This window comes from Geotrypetes seraphini, chromosome 15 (assembly GCF_902459505.1).
Source record: "Geotrypetes seraphini chromosome 15, aGeoSer1.1, whole genome shotgun sequence".
In the NCBI taxonomy this organism is placed as follows: Eukaryota; Metazoa; Chordata; class Amphibia; order Gymnophiona; family Dermophiidae; genus Geotrypetes; species Geotrypetes seraphini.
This window is the reverse complement of record NC_047098.1, coordinates 28,671,744-28,694,922: the sequence shown is the minus strand read 5'-3', so window position 1 is coordinate 28,694,922 and position 23,179 is coordinate 28,671,744. Positions and strand designations below refer to the sequence as shown.

The 23,179-nt window shown below is 42.4% G+C and overlaps 1 protein-coding gene across 3 annotated transcripts in view; it reads left to right on the top strand.

Annotated features, from left to right (window-relative positions):
• Positions 1-23,179, top strand: part of MYO1C (myosin IC) — a 179,828-nt gene that overhangs the window by 106,789 nt on the left and 49,860 nt on the right. For all 3 annotated transcript variants that reach the window (XM_033921402.1, XM_033921404.1, XM_033921403.1), the window contains exons 5-14: positions 1,734-1,814; positions 8,020-8,199; positions 9,745-9,843; positions 12,133-12,246; positions 15,659-15,730; positions 17,866-17,985; positions 18,376-18,458; positions 21,409-21,514; positions 21,959-22,039; positions 22,152-22,243. In XM_033921402.1, the coding sequence (XP_033777293.1) occupies positions 1,734-1,814; positions 8,020-8,199; positions 9,745-9,843; positions 12,133-12,246; positions 15,659-15,730; positions 17,866-17,985; positions 18,376-18,458; positions 21,409-21,514; positions 21,959-22,039; positions 22,152-22,243 (1,028 nt within the window). The remainder of the gene's footprint in view (positions 1-1,733; positions 1,815-8,019; positions 8,200-9,744; positions 9,844-12,132; positions 12,247-15,658; positions 15,731-17,865; positions 17,986-18,375; positions 18,459-21,408; positions 21,515-21,958; positions 22,040-22,151; positions 22,244-23,179) is intronic.

Sequence of the window (23,179 nt, the reverse complement as noted above, 5' to 3'; positions counted from 1 at the left end):
CTATTCATGCTTACATTACCCTTTTCCTCAAATCACTTAATTGGCTCTTTATCCGTTTCCACATACAGCATTTCTGCATACAGTTCAAATTCTTATTGACTTACAAGTGCATTCACTCTGCAGCTCCTCAGTATCTCTCCTCTCTTATCTCTCCTTATACTCCTCCCTGGGAAGGGAACTCCATACTTCAGATAAGTCTCTCTTATCTGTACTCTTCTCTAGTGCCAACTCCAAACTCTGTCCCTTCATTCTTGCTGCATCGTATACCTGGAACAGACTGCTTGAGTAAGTACATCAATCTCCGTCTCTGGCAGTATTCAAATCTAGGCTAAAAGCCCACTTTTTCAAGGCTTCTTTTAATTTATAACTCCCACTCAGCTATAAAGTACCCATGTCTGTTTTATCATTCCCACTCTGAGAAATTCCCTAACACCTATTTGTCCTGTTTGTCTGTTTTAATTACTGTATATACTCGAATATAAACTCAGATTTTGGGGCCAAACAAATAGCCCAAAAATGGGGTTCTCGGTTTATATTCGGGTCAGCGCTGACCTGCCCCTCTCCCGAACCTGTTGCAGGTCTCTGCCGAGCCTGCTGTAACCTGCAAGTCCAGCGGTGGTCGGGACAGGAGGGATCCCTTCTGCCTCCTATCCCAGCCGATTCTAAGAATTTTTATCTTTCTCCCGCCTCCCCCTGCATACCTTTAGTATCCCTGGTGGTCCAGCGCTAGTTTGCGGCAGCCAATCAGCTAGCGGCTCTGCATGGGCAGGAGCAAAGGAAGGTCACTCCTACTGCGATTAATCACTGGGCCACTAGAGATACTAAAGGTACGCTGGGGAGGCAGGAGGGCAGTAAAAATTCTTAGAATCTGCTGGGACAGGAGGAGAAGGGATCCCTTCTGTCCCGGCCACTGCTGGACCACCAGGTCTCAAGGGAGGCCCGGTAGAGTCCTGCAAGTCATCAGGAGGGAGGGGGGACAGGGTACAGAGACTGGCAGGGCAGGGGAGGGAGGGAGTGAGGGGGCTGGATGCAGAGCAGCGAGGGAGGGGGAACAGGGTACAGAGCCTAACAGGGCAGGGCAAGGCGAGGCACTGCATTTGAATATTAGCCCCCTGGTTTAAATTCGAGTCAACATTTTTTGGGGAGAAAAAAAGGTTACCTCAGTTTATATTCGAGTATATACATTAGATTGTAAGCTCTATTGAACAGGGATTGTCTCTTACATATTTAATGTACAGTACTACATACCTTTAGCAGAGTTATAGAAATGATAAGTAGTAGTTATCCTAGATATATTCAGCAAGTCTTACAGAATATAGTCATCCACACTTTGTGAAACAGTGTACATGCTTCTAGCCATCCTGTAATGAGGTATTTCCAGGAGCATGCTTGGAATGGGGAAGCAAGAAATACACACAGGCTACATTTTCATGCAGGTACTTGTTTAAAGAAAATCAAAATGTTTCAAAAGGAGCATACATGCTAACTTTCCCTTTGAAAACTGGCATACAGTTTTCCCAGTACGGGCAAATTGAAAAGTACACCCATATTATGTGATTCCCTGAGAATATGGAGATGGTAAAGGATGTATATATGATTATGACAAGATTGGTTACTGTAGAGTGAACTTCCCATCTCATCCATGGTCTTAAACTTTGTCTGTTCTTACCTTCTTCTTTCTGTATTTTTTTCTAAAAATGCTTTCAATTGTTGTTGTTTTTTTGTACTAATAGGCTTTTGGGAATGCTAAAACTCTTCGGAATGATAACTCTAGCCGTTTTGGGAAATACATGGATGTGCAATTTGACTATAAGGTAAGGGTCTTAATGAGCTTTGAATCTTTTATCACATCCTTGTCTTAGGTGCAAAACCCAAGACACAAGATCAGAGGGTCCTAGAAAATCAGGAGATTCAGTTGATAAGATGGTGATATCCTCATTTCTCACATCTTTGGCAGACCTTGATTGGAATGGTGAGATTTTAAATGTTTCAAGCAAAATTTATTTGCTAAGAAGGGGATGTCTTGATAATTTGGCCAATGGTACCTGTATATAATATAGAAAGCACTTTGGCTGTACCACAGAAAGGTGGTATATTAGGAATCAATATTTTGACAGAAGCATAGCAGGAACATTGAGATCCATTTGACAATTTATTAGGGCTGATCATCCCCCACCAAATTTAGGTACCTGTTTTCACTAGACATTTAAAAAAACATAAGAACATAAGTATTGCCTCTGCTGGGTCAGACCAGGGGTTCATCGTGCCCAGCAGTCCGCTCCCGCGGCGGCCCTCGAGGTCCTTGACCTGTAAGTTCCAACTACCTGAATTGTTTATGCCCTAATCCTGATGTACCCTGTATAGTACCCCTCTATCTATACCCTGTAATCCCTTTCTCCTTCAAGAAGTTATCCAGGCCCTTTTTGAAACCCATTATTGTACTCTGTCCTATCACCTCTCCTGGAAGATAAGGGGGTCAATATTCAAAGCGATTTAACCAGCTTCCAAAGGCTCCTAGTCAATGAAATCACTTGTTCAGCCCTAACCACTCATTTTCAGCTGCACTTAACTGGTTAGTGCTGTTGAAAATATCCAGTTAAGCCTGGATTCTCTATATGGCGCCAATATCAGCAGCCGCCTCATGCGCCGTATAGAGAATCATGCTTCCAGGAAAGATAGGTGCCGGAAATATAGGCCAGGTCTACATTTCCAGTGCCTATCTTAGTCTTGAATCACGCCTACGGAGGCGTGCCTAATGCCACGTCTGGCATTAGCCATGCCCATAGTGGTGTTAAGCGCCAGTAGGCGCGATTCCAACACTGGTAGGTGCTTTAAATGTAGCACACTTAACCAGCTATGGTTTTGCCAGCTCCGTGATTCTGGAAATCTAATGCTGGAGCCTGGACATAGCTTGACATTCAATTTCTGGGCCTACCATCGGTGGCAGTCAGCAAAATACTGAGTGTTCTTGGGTGAATATTAACCCCTAGGTTGCTAAAAAGTGGGTGCTTATAAGGTCAGAAAGAAAGAATATGGAAAAAGATGTTAGGAAGATGGAAGTGATTTGCAACACCAACTTAAGATACTCAGAGCGATTTGAGAAGGCCAGAGAGGCTTAGATGATAATCAACTAAACTAAACTAAGCCTTAAGTTTATATACCGCATCTTCTTCACGGAAGTGGAGCTCAGCACGGTTTACAAAGCTTAAAAATATAAGAAGAGAGAGAAGAGAGATTTACAGGAGCATGTAAATAGAGGGAATATAAGCAGGGAAATAAAGTTATATGTTAGAGAAAAGCCAGGTTTTCAGTTGTTTGCGGAATAATTGGAGGGAGCCCAGGTTCCGCAACGGGGTAGTGAGATCGTTCCAAAGGCCCGTGATTTTGAAGAGAAGGGATTTTCCCAGTTTGCCTGCGTAGAGAATACCGTATAGAGAGGGGAAGGATAATTTATGACTGTGGGAGGATCTGGTGGTAGCAGGCCTAAAGGCGTTAAAGGATAGTGGGATTAGGGGAGGGAGGATGCCGTGAATGATCTTGAAAGCCAGACAGGAGCATTTGAAATGAATTCTGGGAATCACTGGGAGCCAGTGAAGGTTGGTTAGGAGTGGGGAGACATGGTCAAATTTGCGTTTTGCAAAGATCAGCTTGGCTGCAGTATTCTGGATAAGCTGGAGTCTTTGAAGACTTTTTTTTGTTAGGCATAAATAAGTGGCATTACAGTAGTCGAGTTTAGAGAGGATGATGGATTGGACAAGGACGTTGAAATGTTTTTGGCGAAAGTAGGATCTTACTTTCCTCAGCTTACTTTCCTCAGTGGAGGCTGAAAAACCAGAATTTTTGTTTGATATCATTAGATATATCAGCCATGTTTGATGCTGTTGATTGTGAGATTTTATTGATACAGCTGCAACAATGTGGCCTGTTTGGGAATGTATTTGATTGATTTGTTTCATATCTATCTAGCAATAGAATTCAGGTCAAAAGAAGTGCGGGGGTTTCTCAGGTTGCACTGATGAGTAAAGGAGTTCCATAAGGATCAACGTTATCAGTGCTGTTGTTTAATATCTATATGGCATCTTTGGGTAGGAATTTGAGAGAACTGGATGTGTCTTACTGTTTGTATGTGAATGACATCCAGTTAACTTTCTGATCATGAATGTTGTGGAGGGTATGAGTGGTTGGATTAGGGTTAACAGACATCCGGGAAAACCTGGACATGTCCTCTTTTTAGAGGACTATCCATATGCCTGGAGGGAGTTCCAAAACCTGACAGTTTGGGTTTTGGAAGTCCCTGGCTCGGAGCTGCATCTGGAGGCCCTCTAAGCATGCACAGACGTTGATGCGATCATATCATATGTGCGTGCATGATGCCATTGCATCAATGTCCACACCTGCGCAGAGGCCCTCTAGACCTCAGGGAAGGAGACAGGAGGTTTGGCTGGAGTGGAGCTGGAGGTGGAATTGGGCGGGTCTTGGGCAGAACGAGGTGAGGCGGGGCCAGATGCCCTCGTTTATTTTTAAGAGGAAATCTGGCAACCCTAGGTTGGATGATAGAAAACAAGATGGTTTTGAATGTAAGTAAGACTGAACTTATGATGGTGGGGAAGATGGAAGAATTTGGCTAAAAGTGATTGATGTAGGGGAGTGGAATTAGGTTTCAACAATTTTTATTGATGACTTCACAACAGTATAACAATAAAGAAAAGTAACGATGCAAAGCATATCCAGTTTTATAAGTCTACGTCCCCCCTCTCCTAAGTTCAACAATGGTAGTCATGTCTGCAGAACTAGAAAATCAAAATACAGAGATACAAAAAGACCGACAGATTATCCCAAAACTCTGTAATCCCCCCTCCCCCTCCCTCATAACAGCAAAGGAACAAACACAGGCAACCAATCATTGTGGCAAATGCATGGTCATAAACACCAGTAAGCTCAACATCATACAATAGAGAGGGAATTACAAAATAACCATACAAAGGGAAGGGACCTCATGAACACTAATAGCAAACACCCCACAACCATCTCCGCCGCTCCAGACCCATTCCCTCCTCAACCCCCACTAATCCCCCCCCCCCCCCACTCAACTCTAGTACCTGGGAATTTGTTTCTCATTCCCCTGGACACCCTGACACAGAAAAAGAACCCCCCCCCCAATACACAGCAACCCCACATCTACCCACCCTATCTCCCCCCGAGGAACAGGGAGTAGCACATCCCCTTAACAAAGACCTAAGGCCAAACTGTGGGCTTTGTGAGACAATGAGTCAAGATAAAGTCCACACACCAACTGGAACTTTTTCCAATGACGAAAGGTGGAATGGCCCCCCCCAAAAAAAAAAAAAAAAAATCTCCCACAAAAACAATTCATGAAATTTATTCTTTCATTTCCAATATGTGGGAGGGTCAGGAGAAACGTGAAAAACAAAAAACACCTATATAATGTTCAAGACAATATGAAGCAGAAGGGGCAAAAAGACCTTGGAGACCTTTAAAAGCCACATTGCTGCTTAGTTTTTGGCAATTGAAGCAGGTCATGTCTCAATCATTGGTCAAAACTCTGAATGCTTTAAGTGCTCAGTGCAAAGTAAATTATTTAAATAAACACTCAATCCAAAATACTGTGGGTAGCGCTAGTAATTTTAAGAAGCAGCACTTAAATTAGAGACGCCACAGTAAGATGCCAGCACTGCTCGTTTAAGCCCTACGGGGCCTCCATTTTACCAGGATAACCCAGGCTTCTTCAGGAGAAGTGCTGCAGTACCTTTAGAAGATAAATATACGTGGCGATTAATAAATTAAGAAGTTTTAGTTTAACCATAATCTAAATAGAAATACAGAGATATAAACCAGAGTAACAATAATAGTCGAGAAAGGGGAGTCCCCCAGCAAGACCCCCCCACCCGCATGTTAACAGGCCACTCTCCCTCCGTCTGCCTCCCAGGGCAGAGTTCCAAGCGACAACCTACTCCCACCCCAACCCCTACCCTTCCCCCAAACCCATACACACACATACAGTAAGCAACACAGCCACACCAAACCAACAAAAATCTACCTCGGGCAATTTGTTATACCCCCCAACCCCTACATCAATCAATCTGTGTCAATCATAAAGAGGTATCCCCCAGGAGCCCCCCTCCTCTATATTTGATTGGACCTCTTGTGTTTACATCTGTTCTGTTGGTATTGATTATTGTCTTTTTTTCTGAGGGCATGTATTTGTTAGAAACATAGAAAAATGACGGCAGAAAAGGACCTTAGCCCATCAAGTCTGCCCACTTTATAAACCCTCCCCAAACTGCCCTCCAAGGGTCACCCGTAGGTGGCATCACCTCTACACTACTCCCGTAGAGATCCGACGTGGGCATCCCATTTTGTCTTAAAATCATGTATGCTGCTGGCCACGATCACCTGCTCCAGAAGCTCGTTCCAATGGGCTAGCACTCTTTCTGTGAAGAAGTACTTTCTGTTATCCCCATGAAATTTCCTGCCCCTGATTTTCATCGGATGTCCTCTTGTGGCCAAGGGTCCTTTGAGAAAGAAAATGTTGTCTTCCACCTCTATGCGACCAGTGATGTACTTAAATGTCTCTATCATGTCTCCCCTCTCCCTCTTGTTGCGCTATGACTATACTGTTTGCTCCAATAAAGATATATATATATATATATTTTTTTTTAAATAAAGAAGTTTTTAAAACAAAATTTAAGTAAGTTTATAAACAGCAGCAAAGTGGAACGCTACTTTGTATTAATTTTCATTAAGAAAAATGGCGTTTGACTCCTCAGACGCTGTTGACAACTGTAAACCAATATCTGGTCAAAACATCAGATATGGAAAGACCAATCAAAACAGCCAAATTTCGCTGAAACTTAAAGCTCAAAAATTGCACGATGATGACAAAATTAAACAAAAATAGAACTCGTTAGTAAGCTCCCCAATTGATTCTGTCATTTAAACCGTTCGGATGTAAAGGTTTTAAAGAGAAAATCCAAAACGCTTCCCTTCTTCTCAGTGCAAGGTTCCAATCTCCTCCTCGTTGATGTTATTAACGACCTCAATTACAAAACAACGGAGGTCATTAAAACTGTGCATGAAGTCAATACGATGTTACACTATAGGGGCTAATTCAGTGGCTTGTCACTTCTCTCGGTCCTTGAGGTTGCTGATTTTTTACTTGCCCTCCATGAGCTGTGAATTAATCTGTTGCAGCTTTTTATTAATATTTCCAATATCATCCTATAAAATACCTGATATTTGTTATGATCAGGTGGGCATGCATTGAGTGTCAGGTCAAAAGCGCGCCGGGACAAAGGCGCGCCCAGACAATTGAGCGCAGCGCGGAGGTGCGCACCGCTCTAATTTACTGTTTTTAGGGCTCCGACGGGGGGGGGTGTGGGGGGGATCCCCCCCACTTTACTTAATAGACATCGCGCCGCATTGTGGGGGTGTTGTGGGGGGTTTAGGGGGTTGTAACCCCCCACATTTTACTGAAAACTTCACTTTTTCCCTGTTTTTAGGAAAAAGTTAAGTTTACAGTAAAATGTGGAGGGTTACAACCCCCCATAACGCCGGCGCGATGCCCCCCCGTCGGAGCCCTAAAAAAAGTAATTTAGAGCGGCGCACGCCTCTGTGCTGCGCTCAATTGTCCAGGCGCGCCTTTGTCTTTCGCGCCGTTGTCTATGAACCCATGCAGTGTGTTGATTTAAGTTAGCATGGGCACCTCTGTTTCTCAGGGTTCCTAACTGCTAGAGAGAGAGGGCAAGCCTGCTTGGGGTGACCTTTTGCTTTGCTGGCTGCTCCATCTTTTGTCCTTTTTCTCTAAGGTTTCCTATGAGTAGCTGCATATTTTGTAGACATTCCAAGTATCCAGTAGTGGCTCAAATCTGTTTAGCGAAAGGTAGTAAGATAAAAACCGGGCTATGGATTAGAGCTTAGTTAAAATGTCCACTACTAGAACTCCACATCATCCCCACATGTATCTTTTAAATCACGGCAAGTTTATTTGCTGTTTTACAGGGTGCTCCAGTTGGTGGGCACATTCTGAATTACCTCTTGGAGAAATCACGGGTGGTCCATCAGAATCATGGAGAGAGAAACTTTCACATCTTTTACCAGCTCCTGGAGGGAGGGGAAGATGACTTGCTGCGGAGGCTAGGCCTGGACAAGAATGCACAAAACTATCAGTATCTTATAAAGGTATGTCAAAGCAGGTCTTTAGTGAGAATGCTAACAATACTGACTGGGATAAGAAAATTTCTTCCAGACCTGCCTGGCAGGAGTAAAATGTTTACTTAAATCCCATCTTTGGTGGTACTACTGCTGCTACTACTACTACAGTATAATCTCGTTATAACGGACTCGCTTATAACGGAATATTGTCTGTAGTGGACAAGGTCCGCTGGTCCCGGCCGTTTGCCTTTATGAACATGCAGAAAATCACCACCTGTAGCGGACTCGCATATAATGGACTTTTGTATATAACGGACAATTTGGTCCCCAGAGCCGCTTTTAGCTGTAGTTTTGTTTGGCTATAACGGACATGCAGGCTGCGCCTGCAAGGTGCGTGGCATGCCGGTGATACAGTATCAAAATGCAGCCCAGAAGAAAATGACAGAGTATTTTTCTTTCCAGTACAGTACGACATAGCGCTTTAGAAAAATCTTTTAGTGTTCTGGTTTTGCAATCATTTCGCGCCGTACCAATGTTTTGCTGAGTTTTGTTCTTGATGTTGCCGATATGTTTGTGCAGTGACTGTTGTTCATCGATTGTACGTTGTTTCAAGTTGACCCAAATAAAGTTTTTTAAAAATGCAACTCTGGATGGTAACGGACTGTTTTTCCAGGTCCTTTGAAGTCAGTTATAACGAGATTATACTGCACTATTAATTATTTCTATAGCACTACCAGACGCACGCAGCACTGCACAGAGTCACAAAGAATAAGAAAACAGTCCCTGCTCGAAAGAGCTTACAATCTAAACAGGCAATAAAGACAAACAAGATATCATGGATACAGTTAAAGGGAACAGTTACTCTGCTGGTTGGGTTGGTGGGCAGTCACTGATGAGGTTGGCTCTTATTGGTGGAATGAGGTATTATGACATCACAATCTCAGCTCTGCTTCCCAAAGACAAACAGGATGTCATAGGTACAGTTAAGGGGAATGGTTAATCAGCGGGCTGGGTATCGGGATGTCTTACAACCTGTGTTTTCTGTACAACTCTGATTAGGCAGGATGTTTCATGCCAGCATAGGATATAGTAGCAGATGAGGACTATAAGACACTTTTTGTTTGCTCAATGGCATTCCTGGTGTAACAATATAGCCCATTGATCTCAGGCTTCCCAGCCTTCTGGAGATCTCCCTTATGCTTAGCCTGAGCATTTTTGAATTCTTGCTGTTTTTGCCTCCTTCATCTCTAAACTTCAAGATTGATTTGCTTTCATATGCCAAAAAATGATAGTTCTACACACAACCCCCCCTCCCCAATTTGTCTTATTTTCATATTTTCCAAAGGTTTCTCAATTTTAATGTTTTTAGTGGTTTTTATACATTTAGTTTTAAATGCACATATATGCATTCAGAGCCATTATAAGCACAATAATTTATGCACACATACAAGCAATATTATGTGCACACAAACATTTTTTAGCTGATGCCCCCCCCCCCTTAAAAGATGGTGTCATGCGTTACTGTCTGAGTTCCCTATTTCTGTGACTTTTATTTTCATATATTTTTTGCAGGGTCAGTGTGCAAAGGTCAGCTCAATCAATGATAAGAATGACTGGAAGGTTGTCAGAAAAGGCCTTTCCGTCATTAGTTTCAATGATGATGATGTGGAGGTAACGTATTTTCTATCCTTGGCACAAGTGCCTTCTACTTCTTACCATTCTTTTTAACTCTGCTGCTTTTCCAGCTGTCTCCTCTTGTGTGAATCTGTGAGGGTAAGTTTATAATTAGACACTTAGGCCTTCTGGGTGCCAATATCTACTTTTGTTTATTTAAAATGGAAAAGTACGCACACACTTTCCTATATAAACTAGACATGCACAGGCATATGGTGCTTAATTCATGAGTTATGTCTGCTCAGAAACAGGTAAATGTACACATGTACTTGACAATTTTATATATGTGCACTTTACATAATGAAACATGTACATGTGTATACCAGATTCCCCTTTCAGGAACACCCATTTTTTAAACATATGCTTTTATATGTATTGTGTCATCATACAGTCTGCTGCTGAGTCATACATCATACAGACGCTGCTGGGTCAGACTAGTGGTCCATTGTGCCCAGCAGTCCGTTCACGCGGCGGCCCCAGGTCAAAGACCAGTGCTCTAAAATGAGTCCAGCCTCACCTGCGTATGACCCAGTTTAGCAGGAACTTGTCCAGCTTAGTCTTGAAACCCTGGATGGTGTTTTCCCCTACAACAGACTCTGGAAGAGCGTTCCAGCTCTCTATAACTCTCTGGGTGAAGAAGAACTTCCTTACGTTTGTATGGAATCTATCCCCTTTCAACTTTAGAGAGTGCCCTCTCGTTCTCCCTACCTTGAAGTGTGAGAACAGTCTGTCTTTATCTACTAAGTCTATTCCTTTCAGTATTTTGAATGTTTTGATCATGTCTCCTCTTTTCAAAGGAGAAGAGGTCCAGTTTCTCCAATCTATCACTGTTTTGTAAGAGGACCGACTCCATCCTTTTTATATCTTTTAAAAGGTGCGGTCTCCAGAATTGTACACAGTATTCTAAATGAGGTCTCACCAGAGTCTTAAACAGAGGCATCAATGCCTCGTCTTTCCTACTGGCCATACCTCTTCCTATGCAACCTAGCATCCTTCTAGCTGGTGCCATCGCCTTTCAACCTGTTTGGCCACCTTAAGATCATCACATACAATCACACCCAAGTCCCACTCTTCTGTCATGCACATAAGTTCTTCACCCCCTAAACTGTACTGTTCCTTTGGGTTTTTGCAGCCCAAAATGCATGACCTTGCATGTCTTAGCATTAAATTTTAGCTGCCAAATTTCAGACCATTCTTCAAGGAAGAATAGTCTGAAATTTGGTAGCTAAAATTTAATGCTAAGAAATGCAAGGTCATGCATTTGGGCTGCAAAAATCCCTAGATATATTAAATAGGTTGTGAGCCCACCGGGATAGATAGGGAAAATGCTTGACTACTTGATTGTAAATTACTTAGATAATGTTGATAGATGGTATATAAATAACTCCCCTCTATAGCGATTAACTTGTTCTATTGATCACTCTCTCCTCAAAAATGGATTTCCTGTCCTATTAACCCTCTTTCTTCCTCCCCTCTTAAAGTCAATCAATTTGTACCTTTGCTTAATCTTTGTAAACCGCATATAACTTCACGGTATTGCGGTATATAAGCCGTTATTATTATTATTATTAAATTTTGTTCACAAGGCTGCTTAGGACCTCCAGTACCTTCTTCCTCTCCAGACATGGTTTCCCCTCAGTTTGCTGGGAAAGAATTTTAGACTTTCTCTTCTCTTTTCTTAGAAAAATCTCCACTTCATCCAAGGAAGAACCGTAAAAGCTTTGCAAAGGTCTTGTTGCTAACTTTGGATAGAGACCGCTAATTGCACATGCATGGTTGGCCAGCACTGTCCCAATTTAGATCAGGTCATCATCATGTGTGTCCTAAAAAATATCCGCTTTTTGTGTGAGACTTTGTGGTGACAGAGCCCACACTGTCTATCTTATCATCTCGTATAGGCTGTGTGAGGGACAAAGCACCACAAGGCCTGTGAGCATGTGTTGGCTACTACTTTTTTGCACCTTTAGCATGTGAATTAGAGAGAATGCAGGTATTGCAGGAATGAATGTTGGGAGAGAAACGTGTAAGATCATGTTTTTTGCAGATGATATCTTATTTACTTTCATAAATCCCAAAAGGTCAGTAGCCAGTGCTATAGGAGAACTCAGCTTTCAGGAGAGTCTCAATATTGCATAATCTGAGGTCTTAAATATTAATCTATCTTTGGCAAAGGGAAGAATGTTCCCAGTTTCTAACAAAATATTTTCTCTCTTGAGTCTGAACATTCCCTGTGCCCCGCATGCTTTCCTGCCTTCTCTCTGTTTAATTGTTTTCTTTCTCTTCTAGAGTTTGCTCAGTATTATAGCAAGTGTTCTGCACTTGGGAAATGTGCAATTTGCCACAGATGAACAAGGCAATGCTCAGGTCACTACAGAAAACCAAATAAAATACATAGCTAGGGTAAGTATTTTTCTGTCTCTTTACTATCACCAAGCCACACGTGACATCCAAAACATAAATATAAAGGAAATATTTGCATTAAAAACAGCATGAAATTGTCTGTCTTGTATGTCATAGACAACAAAAATAACGTCTTTTGCCTTCTCCCACACTCCTCCCCCCTTCTTTTCTCAACTTCAGGACATATAACATACTCTTTCACCATTCACACTGTGAGACCAGTCAGGTCATTACAGACCTTGCTTAATTATTAAGTATCTCACTCCTTGCTGTTGGAGCTAGGAAATCCAAAATGGCTGCCTACTTCCATAACCATAAACCATGGTAACCAAGTGGATTAACAGAGGCCACCACTGAGCAATTGATGGTATCTGAATAGATAACAGGTCACTAAAATGCATTTCTGTGCCATCATCAGGACCCTGTGAATAAAGGCCATTATCCATGTCTTGCAGTTTGGCCAGAAAGGCCCTATGAGTGGAAATAAATTCTCATTAAAAAATTATATTGCATTTTTCATAATAAGGGAATCTTTTGCAGGGCGTCCTAGACGTAACTTAGACCTAACCTAGACGTAACTTAGACCTAACTTAGAAGCATTTTAAGTGCCAAAGAAAGGTACCCAAACTGACCAGATGACCACTGGAGGGATTAAGTAATGACCCCCTCACAATCTCCCAGTGGTCACTAACCCCCTCCCTCCTCCCAAAAATATGGATCAAATAGTACATACCTGTCTGTAGAACAGCAGCATCTGGTATGGGAAAGATTAGCAGAGAATTAGCCATAGAGAGGAGGACCATTCTAACCATTACATTTATGGTGGAAAATGTGAAGCCACGAAAACGTCCAAATTTAGACCATTTGGATGTGGGAGGGGCCAGCATTTTAAAGAAATGGCCACATATAGACATCCCAATAGATTAGTGGAGCTCCTTGTTTGACATCTTATCATGTTCAAGATCCTACTCCTTATATTTAAAACAAAGATATTCCATTCACTCCCCCCCTCCATCTCGATCAACTTCTCACACCCTACATACTTTCACACACCCTCTGCTGACTACAGCAAAATCTACTATAATACCTACAATCATAACATATAGCTTATGGCTTTTCATGTTCCAGCATTTTCTTGGTCATTGTTCCCTCCCTGTGGAATGCACTCCCTTCCCAACTCAGATTGGGGGAAGCTGCAGCTTGTCCTGGATCAGTAGCATGGAATGTTACTACTCCTTGGAATTTGGCTAGGTACTAGGGACTCGGATTGGCCACCATGAGAACGGGCTACTGGGCATGATGAACCATTGGTCTGACCCAGTAAGGCTATTCTTATGTTCTTATGTTCCTTGGCGAAATTTAAATCCAGTTTTAAAATCTTCCTTTTCAATGCTGCATACAATTCCTAAACTCACTAGCCTTCCCTCTACTTTTACATGTTGAAAGGACCCTGAATGTAAGAAAAAATTGGAAGTCTAATATTCTATGCACAGTTGAACCAAACCTTGCTGATCATCAAGAACTCATAATCTCATCTTTCCAATCAGCTAACTCTATATTTTGATGCCACCTCTGGGTGCAACAAAAACATACATGTTACCAACAAGTCTCTAGAGTTCACTTTCTTCTCTGTGAAGCCTTTTAAGGGAGTGAGTTTCGCACCAGCAAAGATGTTTGCAGCTTCTACATTTTTGCAAGCAAGCCATTTTCCCTTTTGTTGTACTGCTGTGTACTGCAGGATAAATTGTACATGTTCAGTGAACTGTCAGCACAGCCTGAGGTCAATCCTAATGTGTTCCTGCAAACTTAATTGAAAAATCTTGAAAAAGATACATGCTATGACTTTCAGTAATAGAGCTCACATTTCATTTTATAGTTTGTTTGTGCATGATTTAAGAATTTTGCTATTACCACTCTCGGGCGATTAGTGTCCCCCCCCTTTTGAAGGCCCAGTCTGTGCACACTCTCAATTTGAAGCAGCCCTGCACTTTTTGTCAGTGGTAGCTCTTGGGTTAACCAGCCTTCAAGAGCCAATCAAATTGCTAGCCACAATAGATTCAGGTATGTCCACAAATCTAAGATTACGTCAATAGGATCTATTTTCTATCCTCTAGTTTCTTGACCTCCACAGACATTCTGTGTAACCCATCTAATGAAGTTGACATGTAATTGTCAGTTCTGCAGACACATTTCCACCCCTTTTTTTCCCTTTAATTTGAAAACTGTATTTTTTCCCCAATAAATTTTTATTAGAATTTTGTAATTATAAAAGTCAACAATTTGAAAACTGTTTTATTGAATTTTCATAACAGAAATACATAACAAATGTACATGTCAACTGATATATATATCTTGAAAAACCCCGCCATTCCCATTCTTCCACTCCCCAAACTCCCCGTAGCATCCCAAGACAAATCCAAAAGTCTGAAACTATTGGAGGGCCTTAGTTCTTATAGCCCTTCAACAGTAAAGTCTCATCACCCCACCCCCACCTACTCAAAAGGAACAGTAACACTTTAGATGACCAACATTCAGATCACACTTCAAATCATATATTCTTATATTTAAGATTAAACCCTGCCTTTTACTGCTCAGATTGTATTTATGAGTCACAAATCTGAAGAAAGGTCCATTTCCACCCTTTTATCATGGCCATACTGTCCCTCTCCTCCAAGCTGTGTAGCCAGTAGAGAATGACACGGTGACAAAATTCATCACTGTTCCCATCCCCGCAGATAACCACGGGAAATAATCCCAGGTCATTTTCTAGTGTCTATTTCAACCTCAGTCCTTCTACACCAGCATTCTTCACAGCAAAGCTTGCGGGTCAGTGGTTGTGGCCATTCATACTCTGATTCTTATGTGAGCCAAGGATAATGAAGCCATTTTGACATCACTGATGTGATTGGCTCTTAGGCACTGGTGGAATGAGGCATTATCTGCTCTGGATACCAGAGACTGTCATTCTGTAGTGTCTGTTTCAACCTCAGTCCTTCTACACCAGCATTCTTCAGAGCAAAGCTTGCGGGACAGTAGTTGTGGCCATTCATACTCCGATTCTTCCCTTTCTCCTTAAAGAATGACATGAAGATGGTTTCCCGCGGTTATCCGCGGGGACAGGGACGGTGATGAATTTTGTCACCATGTCATTCTCTAGTAGCCAGCACAACCGTTTACTGCATCCACTAGCCACACCCTATCCAACTTCCAGCTGATGTGCTTAAGTGGCAACCATCTTTTGGATTCATCCGAGTGCATTTTCTCATGGCTGATGCCAACAGATAACACAACTTGTGAGGACCTAAATGTATTATATGTGGGTATTTGAAATTGTGCTTGGGTACATATGAATATTTTTATGTAAAACTAACATTTTCACAGATTTTGTGTATTATTTTATTTTTCTTTCCAGCTTCTGGGCGTTGATGTTTCTGTTCTTCGTGAGGCACTGATTCACAAGAAAATCATAGCAAAAGGGGAAGAGGTGAGAACCAGGAAAAGCACATGAATGGAATTCTGTGCCATCACATACCAAGCAGAATCTGAATTCATGAAGAATTGGTCTGCTATTCTCTGTTGTGGAGCAAGAACTTTGTGTCCCTTCAAGTCTCGTCAGGACTGTGCTTTCTTGTGCTGAGTAAGGGTGGTGTAACTTCTCTCTTGAGATGGACAGGCAGTGTGGTATGTCCTCTGTTGGAACAGAACATTACTCTGTTTTACATGCTGGTAAAGTATGTTAAACAATGAGTGATAGTTGATGTGCTTATGAAGGTTTGACATTATTACTGGCTTCTGTTGGCCACTTAGGGCTAGATTCACTAAGGGCACGGATCGGATCCGATCCGTGTCCGGGGGGCTGATTCATGAATCGCCCTCATGCATATGAGGGTTATCAGAATCACGCCCCCAACTGACCGCCCGGATCACTCTAAAGCGTGCAAAACAGGAAACTTTTTTTTTTTTTTTAATAATTTTTGCTTTATTTTTTTCTTCACAAGCCTGTGGTTTTAACCTGCTTTAAACCCGCGGGTTAAAGCCACGGGCTTGCACTACAGGGAAGGGCAGGAGAGTCGGGGCTGAGAGCAGGACATAGAGGCAGAGAGCCGCTGTAGAGTTTTTAGGAGCACATGTGCTTCCAAAAGAGGGAGGGCTGCTGTAATTTTTTTCTGTATGAGTTGGCTTTCTGAAGGGGGTGACAACAGGAGCTTGTTTGAGTTCTGGAAGCTGGGCTAGCAGCCAGGATCCTTGGCAGGTGCGCCAAACATTTTCAGGAACAGATCGGAGTAGAGAGCAGGAGAGCAAATCGGGGCTGAGAGCAGGAGATCGAGAACAGATGGGGCAGAAGGCAGGGCAGTCGGAAAGAATCTAAGCGACTGGTCCTCAGCAGTCACTTGTTTGTGATCAGCCAGCCCAGTCGGTGTTGCAGGCTTTTTGTTAGTAAATCACTGCCTGCCATCATTTGAATGCTGTTCCCCCCTCATTTGCATGCGTGGATCGGATAATGATCGGGACACAGGTTAGTGAATTGGGTTGGAAGGAAATTGGGTCGCAAAGGGGTCGCTAAGTGGTCGGAACTTGATCGTTGGACTTAGTGGATCTGGCCCTTAAGCTCCAATTTTCTAAAGGAAAGTAAGCATGAGCATGAGAGGTGGTATAAATGCATGCATCTAAGTGCTGGAGATAGGCGTGTACGTGTAACTTATAGTAGTTTGCCCAAACTCTGCCCATTTATAGACCTAGCTGTAAAGTACACGGTATGTAATACGATATATACTTGACTACAATTCAAGCCCATGGATAAGTCGAGGGCAGTTTTTCAGCTAAAAATAAACAAAAATCTGTGACCCTAGTATGTCGCGGCTCCCCTCCAGCCCTTCCTGCCTCCCTCACCTGTGTCAGCACCTCTCTCTCCTTCCCTTCTACCTCTGGGGTTCAAAATTTCTCTCTCTTTGCCAGTATCAGCATTTTAACCCCCCCCCATGTACCTTCTAAAGTATCTTCTTTAGAGCACAGCCGTGCAGCGATCCTTCTTGGCTGCCTGATTTCTGCCCCGGAGCATTCTCTATGATCCATCCTACCCCTCTGACTCAACTTCCTGTTTGGTCGGACAAAACAGAGAGAGTGCTTTGACACAAGAAGCAATCAGCCTAGAAGGATTGCTGAAACTGCCGCGGCCCTGAAGAAGATACTTTGGAAGGTACAAAGCCATGGGTGTGGAGGTTGAAACGCTGAACCTGTGGGCTGGCAGAGAAGAGATTGTGCTGCTGACGGGGTTGGGGGGGGGTACCAGATTGTATTTTCAGTCTCATAGATAAGACACCCTTTGGTTTTCTATTGCCTTTTTTCACTAAAATGTCTCAACTTATAGTTGAGTATATACAATATATGTGCATGTTTACAGAATAGTGCGTAGGCAGATTTTTGGCATTCATATGCACACGTGCACACACATACTTGCTGGTTTCTGATGATTTACACATGTATTTAGTGTGGAAATGTTATCTTCTATTTTATGGAATTGCCCCCATATAGTGTAACCTGCTTGATACTCAAGATTTAAAACAAGAAGATAAGCTCTTTGGAGGTATTTATATTTTCTTTCCTTTCTCCTTCTTACAGCTCAATAGCCCTCTAAATCTAGAGCAGGCAGCCTATGCACGTGATGCTTTGGCAAAGGCAGTTTATGGGCGCACGTTCTCCTGGCTAGTGAACAAGATTAACAGGTCTCTCATTTACAAGGTAGGCAAGTCTCTTGTAATGGCTTTTCCAGCACTAAAGGAGGAAGGGGTGAAGAGGGGTATAGGCTTTGTTTGTGACTCTCATTTTTGCTGTGTTACAGGGTCAGGTAAACTGAATAAATTTTTCCTTTCTTTTTAACCTTGTTGGCCAAATTCGGAAATGCAGTGATAGGAGTTCATTTAGAAAACTGTTAAAAACCCACAATTATTTGTTGATGCATTTTTCTGAGTATTGATCATTATAGTTGTAAGAATTAATTTTGTCCGTTTCTACTTGTCCTGATTTTGTTTTAACATTTTTTGTATGTAACCGTTTTGTAAACCGTTTTGATATAAAACGGTATAGAAATTTTTAAAATAAATAAATACATTTTTAATGTTCTTTTTTCAGGAGGGGGAGCACCCTGGCTGGGGAAGTGCCTCTGTCATAGGATTACTTGACATTTATGGCTTTGAGGTATTCCAGCATAACAGGTTGGTTTGTACTGGATCTGCTGGATATTTGTTAAAGGTTAATGTTGGAAGGGTGATGCTAATGTTAAGTTCCCTGTACAGTACTCCCCCAAAATTCACGGGAGTTCCATTCCAGGACCCCCCACAAATTTTGAAAACCGCAAATGCAGTTTTTAGGCAGGGGAGACAGGAGAGGGCAGCTGGAGCACCGGCGGGTGAAGGAAATCACTTGCAGTCTGCTCCGACCGCCTCTTCCTGTAGTAAAGTTGGGCTACACCAATCAGGAGCTGCTTTGAAACGCAGCTCATGATTGGTGTAGCCTGACTTTACTACAGGAAGAGGCGGTTGGAACAGACTGCGAATGACTGGGTCCACGATTCGTGAACCGCAAATTCGTGGAGGAACAATGTACTGTCATTTTCTGGTGACTCTCATGTTTATAAACCTCATTATATAGCCTCTGCCTTCCAGACTGCTGCACCTATTAACCTTAGCTATACAATCCCATCATGTGTCCTGCTATTTTTCAGTCCAATAGTTATACTGTAGTAGAAAAAGTGCTGAACTCCTGAGACTTGAGTTCTGCTGCTCCTGTTATCTTGGCCATACTCTCTTATTTCCCTGTGTTTCAATTTAAACAAGTGCAGAAGACAGAAAATAATAGGAAAGAAAGTTGGTGAGAGATGACAATTTTGCATGAGGTAAAACTCTTTATAGTTTATAAATCTTTCCTTTTGGCTAAGTCTTAATAATAATAATAATATTGTAATTTATAGCTAAAGAGACATATGATCAAGAAACTATTTTATTTTATTTTTGTGATTATGATAAATATACCGAGGGCCTCAAAATAGAATCTGGCGGGCCGCATGTTTGAGACCACTGGGTTAGACGTAGGACAGTTTGGGCAGCTGGTTTTACCTGGATACATTTAGGGCTATATTCTATAAACTGCACCTACATTGTAGGCATCACTCGGCATGGTTGTCAATCAACCTCTAGGCGCCATTTATAGAATCACACCTAATGGTGCCCAAGAAGACTTAAGCATCGCTAGGCATCCTAAAGGTAGGCACCGCTCTATCGGCCAGCTTTTCACTGGCCTAATTTACAGGCACCTATCTCGGATGCCTTAATGACACCTAAGTCAACCATGCCTATTCTCCGCCTCTGACTACGCCTACTATTTGAGATAGATGTGTTAGGCGTGGGAGTGCACCTTAGGCGTCCTAAGAGTTTGGCGCCAAACTGTTAAATTGTTTAATTGGGGGGGGGGGATTGGGTGAAAACCGGCATGGTCAATTACCACACCAATTAAAAAAAAAAAAAAAAGGTGCGGATCCCGAACTTAGGCTTTGCTAGGCGGCTGCACTTGGGATGCCTAGCGGCGCCTAATGTAGGTGCTGTTTATAGAATATGGACCTTAGGGTCATAGAAACATAGAAAGATGACGGCAGAAAAGGGCTACAGCCCATCAAGTCTGCCCACTCTTCTGACTGTGGTTTAAAGTAGCCGTAGCACGCCCTTATGTAGGTCTTTCCCACACTTTAAGACCATTTTTAGCATAGCCTTAAAATGGATGATTTTTCATTTTTTGTATTAACAGCCATCTGCTAGTGTTACCATTATCATGCAGCGATTTTTAAAAATGACCATGTGAGATTTTGTAGGCAGTAAGGGCCTGATTCTCCAAAGTGCGTCCCGATTTTAGGCAGCTGTAGGTGTCCTACAGCTGTCTAATCAGCCAATCGGGATGCACGTTTTTTTAAAAAATGCTCCCCCACTTTGGCGGGCCTTAGGCGAATCTAGGCGGCCCTACGCGTCTCCCTAGTAAAGGAAAAAACGCTTAAAATGTAGGCCAGCAAAATGCTGGTCTACATTGTAAGTAGACGCGGTCGCTATACTTATTGCGGCAAGGGATCTCTCTGCCGCTATAAGTATAGCGGGCCACGGCCTGTCCGATCGCTGGCAGGAGGGTGCCCAAACCCTCCTGCCAGAAGATGCCGCCCCCCCGACACTACCAACCGCCCCCCCCCCCGACATTACCGATCTCCCTCCCACCCCGACAATATCGATCGCTGGCAGGAGGGTGCCCAATCCCTCCTGCCCGAAGACGCACCCTCCCCCCCCCCCCCGACAATATCGATCGCTGGCAGGAAGGTGCCCAATCCCTCCTGCCTGAAGATGCACCCTCCCCCCCCCGGCGCTAACAACCCACAAACTTCCACCCCACCAAACTAACCTTTTCTTAAGGCCAGACGGGTCTTGTCCGTCCAGCCGGCAGGCCCGCCTAGTCGAAATGAGGCGGGCCCGGCCCATCCCGCCAAAGCCTAAGGCCTGATTGGCCCAGGCTCTAGAAGCCTGGACCAATCAGGCCTTAGGCATAGCGGGTCCGCCCATCTCCACTTAATCTAAGGCCTGATTGGCGATAAGTGTAGCGGGCCGTGTCTAATCTAACCCGATTCTCTAACCAGCGTCTGTAACATGGACGCCGGTTACAGAATCGGGGTTTAGTATAGGCCGATTCTGAATAGGACACCTCTCCCGGGCGTCCTATACAGAATCAGGGCCTAAGGGCTCACATGGTATTCCTGCGCTAATGTAGATGTGCTAACCATTTAGCATGCATGCATTTGGCACTTACCATAGGACACCTGAGTGCATCCCGCAGTACACCATTTAAAACTGCATCAGCCATGTATTGGCATTTAACGCAGCTTAGTAAAAGGGCCTCGTAGTTTATTAGAACAAAAACCCAGCATTAATTGGCTAAATCATAAGCCAGCTGCTAAATTTTGCCTGCCATTGGAGTTTATAGAGAAATTTATAATTTATAATTAAAAAATAAAAGGTGGATAAACCTTTTGAAAATGAATCTCTTTATGACTATGTTATTGTTATTTTATTTCTTAGTTCTCACTTCCCTTCTGGTTTGCTTCTATGATCATTTTGTTTTTGTTTTTCTGTGCAGTTTTGAACAGTTCTGTATTAATTATTGCAATGAAAAACTTCAGCAACTCTTCATAGAGCTGACACTTAAGTCAGAGCAAGAGGAGTATGAGGCTGAGGGCATTGCGGTAAGGCTATAGATCTACATCGTTTCACACTAGTACTTCCTGCTATAAGAGGAGGTGAAAGAGCTATCGGTCCCACCCAAAACATTTGACTTCTGACCTCAGACTGACCATTGTTTTCCTTCAAATAATTCTTTCATAACCTGATTTTCAGATGGGAATCACATGATAGGAAGCAATTTCATTAGGTGCTTTCAGATCATACCTATTACTCCATTCCTCCTAGTCAATTCCTCCTCTAACTTTTTAAACCTGTGTATTCCAGGGAGAGGGAATAATGGGGTTGTGTGACCACCTGGGCTAATGTGTGATGGGCGATTGGGTTAATCAAGGAGCCATAGAAGATTTTGGCTATTATTATTTCACTTTCTAACACAGCCATTCTCCAGGGATGGTAGGAGTTGAAAAATGAATGGTCTAATTTCCATTTCCATTTTTGTTTAATAGTGGGAACCTGTCCAATACTTCAACAATAAAATTATTTGTGATTTGGTAGAAGAGAAACACAAAGGCATCATTTCAGTTCTAGTAAGTGCACAACCTAGTGGCTTTTGCTGTCTGACTCCGAGCAGGAGCAGGCCAAGTGTTATCTCGGTTTGAGAAGCAGTTTGACGTTTTGGCTTCCTTATTTTTGCCCTAGGATGAAGAGTGTCTGCGTCCTGGAGGTGCCACAGATTTGACATTTTTGGAAAAGCTGGAGGAAACTGTGAAAAATCATCCACACTTTATCACGTAAATTTAAAAATGATTTTTTTCATTAAGTGACAGGGCCAGAGTTTAGGGGAAAGGAGGCAAGTGCAGAAGACAGAAAATAATAGGAAAGAAAGTTGGTGAGAGATGAGATCTTTTTTTTTTTTTTTTTTTTTTTTTTTTAATTTATTTATCATTTTAATGCATCCTATACAAGATGTTTAAAGAAATACAGAAATATATTATTCTCTTAGTCATATTACATACCAAGAATTGAAATTTAAACATCCATATAAATCATATAATACAGTCCACAACTTAAGGAGAAGAGACAAGATGAAAGAAAAACCCCTCGGGAAAGGGGAATATACAAAGGAAACTAAAAACTTTAAGAAATAGAGCAGTCAGATCTTACCTATCCAAAGTAACCTTAACCGCATTATTAACCTGTATCATTCGGACTGTGTAGAGATTCCTTTACCTTCAAGGAAAAAACCTAATTGGGAGGGTTCGAAAAATATATATTTACTTCCTTGATAGGAAATAAAACATTTACAAGGAAATCGCAACTGGAAACTTGCCCCCAAAGCAATCACCTTTGATCTATGTAACAGAAATTCTTTCCTTCTGGACTGCGTCCACCTTGAAACATCAGGAAATATATATACCCTTTCCCCCAAATAGGAAATCTGCTTTAAATTGAAATATAATTTCAGCAACATTTCTTTATCTTGAAGAAATACCAACGAGACCAATAAAGTTGCTCTTCCCTGAATTTCAATGTCAGAAGATTGCAGAATATCAGAAACATCTAATTGAACATTTTCATCTGCTGTAGCTTTTTCTTTCTGCACTTGTTTTATATAGTAAATTCTTTGTATCGGGGGAAGACTTACTTCAGGTACATTTAAGACATTCAACATAAAGTTCTTAAAGAGTTCTTTAGGAGACATAAACTTGGCAACCGGAAAATTAAGA